Genomic DNA, 12324 nt, shown 5'->3' with positions numbered 1-12324 from the left:
AGATAGATAGATAGATAGATAGATAGATAGATAGATAGATAGATAGACAGATGATAAAGCATTAATTAACTACTTACCATGTATCCAGCACTGTGATACATAGTGCTTATCACTAAGGGTACAAAAACAACCAAGACCCCAACCCCTCAAAGATCTTACATACTATTGGGGGAAGACCATGCATACAAGGGATCTAGAAAGGAAGGAAGATGGAAAAAGGGAAAGAGGACAATATCTCCCTGGGGGCAGGGTGAAGAAATGGACCAGGAAGAATCCCAGAGACCTAGGCTCAGGTGAGATAATGGGAAAATTCACCTGCTTAAGTAAGGGAATAAGGGATGGAGTCCAAGTTTCCAATGAGATGGAGGTGGTTGGAGAGTAAGGCCATAGTAAGAAAATGACCAGGAAGCAACATGGAGGCCTGGGCTTTAGCAAGTGTGAGGCTAGCATATGAAACTTTACTCCATGCTTTGCTGAAATATCCAGTTCTTCTCTTCTGGTTGAACATCCTCAATTCTAAACTTCATCTGAATGAATAAACGAATGAGTAAAGCATTTACTGAGTGCTTACTTTGCGGAAAGCCCCGTGCTAAATGCTGGAGATGCAGATAGAAATGTTGTTCTCCAGGAGCTCACATTCTAATGGGGAAGACAACATATATAGAAGGTTTCAGCTGCAAGTCAGATAGAATGATCCTATAGTCCTTAGGGTAAGGCAGCAAAACAGGCCTCATCTTTAATGGCACTTCTACGGATAAAATCCTGCGTTTCTGATGTTGAACCATCTTACAGTGTTGGTGACAAGAACCTTCTTTTCTGGGTCTTCAGTAGATGTGATTGTGGCTCCTGAAGGAGCAGTTGCCAGGCTGCATCTCCATCGGGGTTGCTTCCCTGGATGATGACTGTGAGAGTCAGGCTAGAAGCAGGACACATGGCCCAAGAAGGACAGCCTCTCCCTGGGCTCCGATATTTTTCTGCCTGTTGGTGGCAGCTGATCAGCAGTTGTTACTAGCAATGATAAGGAAGCAGGGCCCCTCCTCCACAATGATTTCCCCTCTCAGTAATGTCAGAGGAGGCTAGACTGGAATCAAGTCCAGTGGTTTGGGGGACACTGCTATTCCCAAGACTCTTGGGCTCAGTATCCAATGCTATCTCTTAGGGTCTGCGGGGAGATGGTGGCTAAAGGGATGGTGGTTGTTTGGCCTGTCTGGCACAGGTCCTGTATCTCCCTTGGGGTGCCCCTATAACATAGGAACTTGGTCTTAGACGTGCATGGGAATGGGACCCTAGGGGTCATATAGTGAAACGCTATCATTTTACAGAGGAAGAACTGAGGCCCAGAGAGGTGAGGCGATGTGTCAGGAGTTACACAGGTGATTATCCTCCTCTAGATAAACTCCAGCTTTTCATTATTCTTCCCAAAATGTGGTACCCAAGCTAAACACAGCATTCCAGACTGGGTCAAATTAGGACAGTGAGACTGTCATCTTCCCTGTGGATTGCAGACTTCTGAAGTCTAGAATTCATGCAGCCTTGGATTACATTGGGGGTTTGGCTACCACAACAGGTAGTTAGCTTTCAGGATCCCGGAGGAAACAAAGCAGGAGACAAATCCCTGAGATCCCTAGGAGTATTAAAAGGGATCCCTAGAGTATGAAAGACAGAGCTACCACTAAATTACTGAGTCACCTTAGGCATGACACTTTCCCATTCTGGGCCTCGATTTTCTCATCTGTAACAGAAGATCTCCTTCAGCTCTGATGCTCTATGTTCTGTGGTCCCATCCAGCTCTGTGTTCTTTATTCTACCCCCTCCCTTCCAAGTCCAGCATTCTATGCTCTAAAAAGCTTCTCAGGTCTGACATTTTGTGTTCTACATTCCATGGGCCCTTTGGGCATTAATATTCAATGTTATGAGGGTCCATTCACCTCGGAAAGTCTATGTTCTGGGATTCTTCACTTTACCCCTTCTTAAGTCTAGACTTTGAAATGAGGAAGTATACAGGAAAACATGGTTTCCTTCACCCCTGGCCCAGTCCTGCGTCTGTCAGCATCATGTCTCTGAAGAGGAAGCACTAATTAACTTCCCTAGTCCTGCTGACCTAGGCAAACTGGGCCCAGATGGGGATCCTGGAAGCCTGGTAGGAGCAATGGTGCAATCTTTCCTGTTTCCAGTTCTATTAGCCAGAAGCCTCAGAAATAAAATGGAGAGACAACTAGGTTCATTGCATATTAGCAAATCATGAAGTGGTAAGGATAGAAGGGACCCCAAAGTTGAATCCAGTCGAATTCAACAAGCATTTATTTCATGCCTTCTAGGTACAAGGCATTGGGGATACAAAGGTTGAACAAAATGACACAGTCTCTAATCTCACGGAGTTTGTAGTCTGCTGAGGACATGAGGTATAAGACATTTACAGAGATAAGTATGATACAAAGGAGAGAGAATCAAGCAAAGTGGGAAGCAAAGGCACCTGCTAAGAAATGGGTGGGGGGAGGTGAAGGTGGGAGCTCAGGGACAATATTTGAAATAGAAACTGTAGGGAATGTGACACAGAGTCAACCAGTAATAAATAAAAGAACTGCTGAGGAGTGCTGAGGGCCCAGCTGAAATTAGATGATTTGAATTTATAGTGGTTAAAGCCTAAAAGATTTCATGTCTTCCTCTGGCAGTGTTTGTGTCTAGGGGAATAGTAGCAGACAAAGCAAATGGTGCTGGTGATCCAGAACTGAGGGCATGAACATCAGGAGAATAAGGAAATGAGAGATGTAGAACAGAGACAAGAACGTCAGAGCTGGAATCGCTAAATCTGAGTTGGGAGCAACCTCAGAGGCAGTCCAACTCATACCTGGCCGAGAACCTTTCTGCAGCACACCCTGATTCTGTGCTGTTGTGATCCTTTCATCCAGATGCTCTCTACAACTCTGCCTCCCCCTTCCCCCAGCCTCCCAGCTTTGGATCCTGAAATTCCTCACCATTGTAATATATAAGGTTACTCTGCCATCTGCACTCCCTCCCCAGCCTTTTACTTGTCCTGTACCTTTTGAACAAGGTATAATCACCTAGTGTCACATTGCTGTCTTGGATCTCCTCCCACAATGTATTGGATAGATTGATAGATATTTTGACCTCTGAGATCATATTTTCTCCTTGAAGTAGGATCTCTAGTTCACCCATACTTTGTGCATTTTTGTGTTGATATCTGAGGCCATATGTTTTTATTATTGGCTCCTTTTTTGAATTTTGTCTTTTTGAATTTCCGGGTATCCCTACTGCTATTTTTTCCACATTGCGGCTTCTTTTTATGCTATCTCATTTGGTGGTACTCCATAGGTTGTCTTCTCCCTCTACCCAACTACACCATCTCTACTTCTTTTCCCCTTCCTCACCAATTACCCTAGAGAAACCCATTAGAATGCATACTCCGTGAAGACAGAAACTTGCTCGCTTGTTACTTGTATTTGTAACCCTGGCACTTAGCACAGTGCCTGGCACATAGTAAAGACTGAACAAATGTTCTACTTCTCTCTCTCCCTCTCCATCTCTCTCTTCCTTCCTCTCTCTTCCCCCTTCTCCCTCCCTCTCTGCCTCCATCTTCATTGTAATGACACATTTATTAGCTTTCTCTGGGCAAACACATTTTTGCCAGCTCTTATTAGACGTACTCAATTGCTGGCCAACAGCCTGTCATGCCTATATTTTAGGCCACTGTCCAGAAATGCAATTCTCATTCCCAGACTCTGTTTTCTTAACCAATTGTTCATCTCCTAAGTTTTCCTTCCTCTTTTGAAGGCTTTGCCTTTCATCCAGAGCAAGGATGAAAATGCCGCCTGTGTCCCCAAGGTTTTGAGTTGCTTACCCAAAACTTCATAACCTTTAGCAGTATTTAATAGTTTCATAGGATCAGAGAACTTGAGCTAGAAGAGATCTTAGAGATCATCTAATTCAACTCCTTCATTTTGCAAATGAGGATGCTGAGGCTCAGAGAGGTTCAGTGATTTTCCCATGGTCTCCTACTCCAAATTCAGCCCCGTTCTCACTGAATAATGGTGCCTCCCTATTCACATTATTATTTTTACTCTCATGAACCCCTGGAAGTACACAGTAATCATCCAGTTTGTCAAGTCTTTTGTGGTTCTGCCATATCCAGGATACATGCCATGGGAGGCACTGTGATATAATGAGGGGGCAGCTGAGTGGTACAGTGAATAATAGAGCGCTAGACCTGAAGTTAAGAAGACTCTTCCCAAGTTCAAATCTGGCCTCAGATACTTAATAACTGTGTGACCCTGGGCAAGTCACTTCACCCCATTTGCCTCAGTTTCCTCATCTATAAAATGAGCTGGAGAAGGAAATGGCAAACCACTCCAGGATCTTTGCCAAGAAAGCCCCAAATGGGGTCACGAAAAGTTGGACATGACCGAACAAAAATTCATCCTCAGTCATTTATCTTTGCTTCCATCTTCTATACATAGGTTTTAAAAATGTGACTTTGTCATAAGATCTCTTTGGATTCAAATCAGTTTCTATAGGCAGCTCCCTTCTCTCCTCCTTATTTGAATTGTTTCTGCTTAAGAACTTCCCACCCTTCTTGGTCCGGTTTCTACAAAATAAGAAACCACTGGCCCCTACCTATGCTCTGAGCTCTCTGAAATCTGCTTTCCAAAAATCTATGGTGCATGTCGGAGTAGGCACCACTTTCATTTTCTTGATAATGAACTCTATAATGGAAAAATCACTTGCCCCTGAGGGTTCCTGTCTTTCCCGCTTTAGCATTTAGTTCCTCCTTATTGTTCAGGACCAGGTCTGGGATAGCAGCTCCTCTGGTCTCTTCCTTGATATTTTGAATAACGAAATCATCATTGAAGCAAGTTACAAATTTATCAACTGTTTAAATTTTGACAAAGAAAATGCTAGCTAGGTGGCACAGTGGATAAAGCACCAGGTCTAGCGTCAGAAAGACCTGAATTCAAATCTGGCCTCAAACACATACTAGCTGTATGACCCTGGGCAAGTCACTTAACCCTGTTTTCCTCAGTTTCCTCATCTGTAAAATGAGCTGGAGAAGGAAATGGCAAGCCACTCCATTATTTTTGTCAATAAAACCCCAAATGGAGGGGCAGCTAGGTGGCACAGTGGATAGAGCTCCAGCCTTGGAGTCAGGAGGACCTGAATTCAAATCTAACCTCAGACATTTGACGCTTACTAGCTGTGTGACCCTGGGCAAGTCGCTTAACCCCAACTGCCTCACCAAAAAGCAAAAAAAAACAAGCAAAAAAAATGAAAAAAAAAAACAAATGGGACCACAAAGAGTCAGACACTATTGAAAAATGACTGAATAACAGCAACTGATATTATATAATGAAAAGAGTGCTTCAGGGCCTCGTTTTTCATTCTCCTTCTATCCTTAAACAGCACCTTGGCAGCTTCACCCATCCTCCTTTCTCTTCTGTTACTAACCTTGTCTTACCAGTTTGCCTTGTGACCTACCTTTACCTCCTCTTTCAGTTTAAATCTTTCTCCTTGTCCTTCAGTTTCTCAATCCTTCCAAATTTCCCTTCCTCAAATATGAACACTGGGATCCTTCACAGCTCCCAAGTCTTCTGGTTCACATTCACAGTCCCTTCCTCTCGTTCTTCAGCTCAAAGCCTTCTCCTGTTCCATCTTACAACTGTATCCTACAGAAGCCAGAATTAGACTCAGACCAAAACTGGGTCAAAAGGATTGCAGCCCCTGAAGCCTCTGATAGAAGGAAAGGGGTCATGTCATTCCACTGTTTCAGTCATGTTCGACTTTTCATGACCCCATTTAGGGTTTTCTTGACAAAAATACTGGAGTGGTGTGTCATTTCCTTCTCCAGCTCATTTTTCAGATGAGGAACTGAGGCAAAGATGGTTAAGTGATTTATTCAGGATCACACAAATAGTAGGTATCTGAGGCTGGATTTGAACTCCAGAAGATGAGTCTTTCTAACTTCAGGTCCAGCATTCTATCAACTGTGTCACCTAGCTGCCCTAAATAGCCTATTCCAGGTTGAATTATTTTGGTTTTTAAGGTGCTGGATACCAATTTGAATTTCCTTATCTTTGTCCTGATTTGGGTGAGGGGATAGTTGAACACCTGCCCTGCTATCAGAAGGCTCTCTGATTAACTGAGAATGGGTCTGGATCATAGACTGGGCGGATGAGCCTTCTCCAGTACACTCAGGCGATTGAATCCCAAATGAACAAGGTAGTGTTCTGGAACAGATCCAAGGGTGTGCTGGAACCAGCTCTAACAAGCTTGGGAGAGCTAATTGTTAAATTTTCAATCATGGCTTGATTTATTACTTTGTTGATTGTCTCAGTTTAAGAAAGTATTAATAATGAAGGTTAAACTTAAAAGTTTGTGTGCATATTTCCTCATCACCGCGGCCCCAGTTGTTAAACATTTGCCAACACACCCCTGTATTTCTCTTTAGACTTGAGCTTAGCTGAAGTGCAGTGGAAAGCTCAGGGAATAAAATCATCACCAGACTGGAGGCCTGATGACTAATGATAATAATAACTGGAATTTCTATAGCACTTTATAGCTTCAAAGTGCTTTCATTCATTGTCTCATTTGAGTCTCGCAACACTCCTGAATAGGATCATTCTCTGGTGGGAACTGCATGGTCCTGGCTTACTGAGAATAGTGATGGGACAATCAAGGCCTTAATGGTAGTAGTAGTAGTGGTAGTGGTGGTGGTGAATGTGCTATAACTATCTTAGAATGAAAGCAGTGCCACTGGAGATGATGAAAAGTTTGCTGCCTGACCTTGTTGTTACCATCCCATTTGCACCATCCCTTTCATTCCCTCATGCTCCATCCCCTTTGAAAACATGGCCAGCCCCAGATGGAGAGGGCTAAAGGAAAAGTACCCAGCACTCCCCTTGACAATACCTTTATACTTCTTTATAGGGAGAGAGCTCTCTCATGAAGCAGGGAACTGATAACTCCCCAGAGAAAGAGAAGGATGGAGAGTCTCAGATAGCCCCAGACCTCACTATGATACAGTTCATCAAAAGTAAGTATCCCTGCAATGATCCAAGATGATTCCAAAAGACTCATGATGGAAAATGCTATCCACATCCAGAGAAAGAACTGTGGAGTCTGAATGCATATCGAAGCATACTGTTTTCTCTTTTTTGTTTGTTCTTTCTTTCTCTTGGTTTTTCCCCTTTGTTCTGATTCCTCTTTCACAACATGACTAATATGGAAAGATGTTTAAGATGATTGTACACGTGTAGCCTATCTCAGATTTAATGGTGTCTTGAAGAAGGGGGAAAAATTTAGAACTCAAAATCTTATAAAAGTGAATGTTGAAAACCAAAACTAAATTCATTAATTTTTTTAAAAAGTAAGTATCTCTTTTGCCCCTCAGGGATCAGTCAGATTCAGATACCAGCTCTGGCAAAGGGAAATAGAGATGACTGGACAATGTAGAATGATGGAATGGGAAGAGGTGGGGAACACAGTCACAAAAACAAAGAACGAATGGGCAATAGCCAGTCAAACCACTGATCCTAAAGAGTAGTGGCTCCCAACCTTTTCCAATGTGAGACTTCATTCTGAAAGTCAAATTTGGCCGACCTTCACATGGTAAGAGCGTCACTGTTGGTACATCTAGTGATCACAAAAATTCATGATGCTTTAGAAAGAACTGTCCTTTTACCTTCATCACAAGAACATCTAGATATCTTTTAAAAAGAGTAATACACAAAAGTATGTTGAATTTATTGCATACTTTTTTTTGGGTAAAGCAACCAATATATCAAGGAGATTCATGATTTCACATATAACCCACTTTTTCTATTCTACTTTGTAAATGGAAATATTTCTCTCCCTCTGTCTCTCTCTTTGTCTCTGTCTCTTTCTTTCTGTCTCTGTCTCTCTCTTGAAATTTATCATTTCGTCCACTGTACAATGCTGCCTCTGTACTGGAAGAATCATTTGTACCATGAGTCACCAGAAGTGTGTAGTAATAATTCAGTTGGACAAGCCTTTTGTGGCCCAATAATAATAGCAATAATAACTAACATTCATATAGCACCTATTATGTATCAGGCGTTGTGCTAGGCTCATTTTACAATTATTTTCTTATTTGATCCTCACAACAACCGTGGGTGGTAGGTGCTATTATTACCTCCATTTTACACATGAAGAAACTGAGGTAAGCAGAGGTTGGCTTGCCCAGGGTCATGCAGCTATTAAGTGTCTGAGGCTGGATTTGAACTCAGAACTTCCTGACTCTATGCCCAGCACTCTATTCATTGCACCCTGGGAGAATAAGAAAGAAAACTTTTAAAAGGTGATAAACATATATGTAAGACACAGTGATGTTTGTTTACTTATGTTTTCATGGCCCCTTTGTAATACCTCCCTGACCCCCAAAGGTCCGTGTCCTACATCTTTGCCTCTTCCTTCTTCCTAACCCTCCATATCCAGTGCATTGCAAAGTCCTGTCTATCTGACATCCACAATATCTCTCAAATCTCTCTCCTCATTTACCCTCCCTGTTGCCAACCACTTCATCTGGACTACTGTAATAGCTCCCCCACTGGCCTCTCTACCTCCAATGACTCCTTTCTCCAACCCATCCTTCAAACTACTGCCAAAATAATGTTTCTATGGAACAGGTCTAAATAATTTCAGTCCCCTGCTCAAAAACCCTCACTGGCTCTTCACTGCCCCAAGGATAAGCTGCAGACTGCTGATATGCTCTTGCTTCATTGAACGGAGAGTTGGCCACACGTAGCCTTGTGCTGGTCTCTGTGAAGGATATAGGGGAAAATGGTAAGGCAAAGTGGTTTAATGAAAAGAGAAGGAAGACTGAGGTTCCAGCTCTTCCTTAGCCAATAACTTGCCCTATGGACTTGGACAACTCATTTTCCTTTTTTGGCCATCAGTTTCCTCCCCTGTAAGTAAGAGAATTGGATTGGATGGTTACTATTAGGGCCCTTCCAGCTCTGATGTTCTTTGTTCTATAGTCTACCTTTCAGATTCCCAAGAAGATCCTTCTAGCTTTGATTTTCTGTGACTTGTGTTGGTTATAAGGCCTCCTTGGGTACTGACATTCTATGTTCTTTTTTTGTGTGTGAGGCAATTGTAGTTAAGTGACTTGCCCCGGGTCACACAGCTAGTAAGGATCAAGTGCCTGAGGCCGTATTTGAACTCAGGTCCTCCTGACTCTAGGGCTGGTGCCACCTAGCTGCCCCAACAATGGGGTACAACGCAGCTATGTTTTAAGGTCACACGCAGCTCAGACATTGTGTTACTTATCCTGTTTTCTCCTAGCTCTTATGTGTGCCATGTTATGAGTCCCCTTCTGGCTCTGACATGTCTTTATTCTAGAGTTCCTGATTTCAAGTGGCTCCCAGTTTGGGAGTAATCAAAACTTAGACATAAGAAACCATCAGAGGCCAGTTGAAACCAGTGCCAGGCTATGTATACACTGTAATCTGAGGAAGGTATTATGTAGATGGTGTGGTAGAGTGTTGACCTTTGAGTCAAGAAGACCTGAGTTCAAATCTGACCTCAGATACTTTCTACCTGTGAGACCCTGGGCAAGTCACTTCTTTCAGACTCAGTTTCCTCATCCATAAAATAGGAATAAAAATAGCACCTAAGTCACAGGATTGTTGTGAAGGTCATATGAAGTAACACTTGTAAAGTACTCTGCCAACCTAAAAGTGATGTTTAAATGCTATCAGATGGATGAATGTGAGGCTACATATGGGATGGTGCTTGGAAACAAAAGGATGCATTGCTCGACCTTGGAGACCGTAGGAATCTTGATGACCAGAAGAAATGATCACTTTGAAACAATAACACGCTTATTAATCACAATAGGGACAAAAAGCCAAAGACAAGCTAGGGTCAGTAACTGAAATTGGTTCTTTGAGCCAATGCCCTCAGCCAAATTGTGTTTTGTGGTTTCTCTTTCCACATGCAAGTCATGGAGGCCAAAGTATCCCTGACCACAAGGTCTTTTGTCCAGTGGACCAGTGTTACCCTTGACTCTAGGCTTCAGCTGAGTCTTAGGGACCTTGAGCACCGCATTCTATGGACTGGGGAGATAGATAGAGGAGGACGACCTGACCCCTGCCCTCAGGCAGCCTCTAGTCTGAGGAAAACATATGCCTACTACCATTAAGGACTACCGGTGTGAGGGTGAGGTCCAGCTCATGACCTCAATGAGCCCTCAGTCTAGGATGGGAGGAACATACAATCCCTGACCTCAGATGTGCCCTAGTCTGGTGGGGAGATATAGCCCCTGAACCCAGATAACCTATAAGTCTACTTGGGATCTGCCATGTATATACATTTTGTAAGACTGCTTACAATGTGATTCCAATTAAGTACAGATTCAAATCTCATAGGGAAGACTGAGTCTACAGTGAAAAGAAGGGATGGGATCTGAACAAGGTAGGGTTAATCCAAGAGGCTTCTTAGAGAAGGTGACTTTGGAAAACTTAGCCAGTTGCTTTGCAGACTCCCATGTGCAGGGAAAGGACTCAATCCTGAGTGTCAGGAGCCCTGGGTTCTAAGCTCAACTCTGTCACAAGGTCTCTCTGTTACTTGAAGTATTTCTAGGCAGCTTGCCTCATGAGCTTGGTTAGATCATTTCCCTGATCTGCCCTTTGGTTTCCTTCCCGCAAATGTGGGAGTTAGTGATTGATGCTGCATAGGAGGCCCCTTCCAGCTTAAGTTCTATGTGCTAACATTTTATGTGCTAAGGTTTCTTCTTGCTCTGATGTTTCATGCCACCCCTCCCCCTCAGCTACTCCATTTGTGAAACAAGGATGTTACAGATGATCTCTAAGTTCCCTCCCAGTTCTAACTATTTATGACTGTGCTCTTTGTTTGTACAGCTAAGGGTGTAAGTCCAGGAAGGGACAGAGTGTTTGGGATGAGGAACACTGAGAGGGGGAATTCCATCCTCGTCCATCTACTCTGTAACAGGGGACAGTTTGTATTTATTTTCTTGGTTCCATGGGAGACAGTTCCCTGGCCTGACTTCCTGGCTGGTCTCCTAGAGGCAGGCCATATGGTCTTCCAGTTGGAGTAGTATTCTCTTCTGATGATGGTAATTCATGGTGGAGGCAGTGGGAGACTAGGTCAGACTCACTTAGAGAGCATCACATGTCCTTGGTTGTGGGAAGAAGGTAACCTTCCCTCTCTCTACCAGGGTCCTATTAATGGTCACGGTCCATATTCCTGCCTTCAGTTGTCATCAGCTTCAAACCATCCCTGCTGCTTCACCCTTGCAGAGTTTCTCTAGAAAACACCATTTCCCAGCATAATTCAGTCACTCTCTTCAGAACTGAACAACCCGGAATTGACATACGTGAAGTAAATCTTGTTGCAGACAGAGCCAAGTACTTCATGTTCTGCATCATGGAACCACGTAATGCCAGGGCTGTAAGGGACCTCAGATCACAGAGTAGAGGATGTCAAAGCTGGGAGTAACCTTAAAAAATAGGACATAGAATTTTAGCACTGGGTGAGAAGTCGGCAACTTAGGACAGATTCACCAAATATCCCAAATTCAACAAAGTAGTTGACAAACGTTCTCATACTATCCTTCTGGGACAAGATAAGGTATGGGCTACACAATAGTACAGTTAGATGTATTCACAACTGACTAAATAACCAGACCCCAGAAGTAGGCAGAGGACCATAGCTTTAGAGCCAGAAAGTACCTCCGAATTCATTTCATCCATCCTTCCCCTCATTTTACAGACGAGGTTCCTAAGGTTAGGAGAAGTTGAAGGATTTGCTTAAGGTCACACAGGTAGGAAGTGCCAAGGTGCCCTGACTCTGCATATAATATTCTTTCTAGCCTCTAATGAGTTGGAGTGAAGAGAGGAAGAGAGAGCAATAGAGATAGACAATGAGAGAAAGAGAAAGAAAAAGAGTGAGAGAAACAGAGGAGAGGAGAGGAAAGGTAAGGAGAGGAGAGGTAAGGAGAGGAGAGGAGAGGGGAGGGGAGGGGAAAGGAAGGGAGGAGTGAGAGAGATTTTCTCTGGTCTGTTCTCAAACCCTCAACCCTGGATGTTCAACATTTTGACCAAGGACTTGGATGGAGGCATAGATAATATGCTTATATGATTTGCAGATGACACAAAGCTTTGAGGGATAGTTTACACATAGGATGAAAGAGTCAGCATCTGAAGAGATACAGATAATCTAGAATTGTGGCTTAAATCTTAAAAGGATTAAAGTTGTTCTGCTTGACCCAAGAGAGAAGAACTAGGAGAAATGAGGTTCTGCCTAAGGAAAAACTCTATCAGTTAGAGCTAA

General features: G+C 43.2%; 1 protein-coding gene across 1 annotated transcript in view; it reads left to right on the top strand.

Annotated features, from left to right (window-relative positions):
* The window catches only part of SLCO2B1 (solute carrier organic anion transporter family member 2B1), a 101532-nt gene that overhangs the window by 51619 nt on the left and 37589 nt on the right, over nucleotides 1–12324 (top strand). The window contains exon 8 of the mRNA XM_027848319.1: nucleotides 6940–7045. Coding sequence (XP_027704120.1) covers nucleotides 6940–7045 — 106 coding nt within the window. The remainder of the gene's footprint in view (nucleotides 1–6939; nucleotides 7046–12324) is intronic.

Source organism: Vombatus ursinus, unplaced genomic scaffold, assembly GCF_900497805.2.
Source record: "Vombatus ursinus unplaced genomic scaffold, bare-nosed wombat genome assembly UNPS02005659.1, whole genome shotgun sequence".
NCBI classification, from domain to species: domain Eukaryota; kingdom Metazoa; phylum Chordata; class Mammalia; order Diprotodontia; family Vombatidae; genus Vombatus; species Vombatus ursinus.
This window is presented reverse-complemented; position numbering and strand designations above follow the sequence as displayed.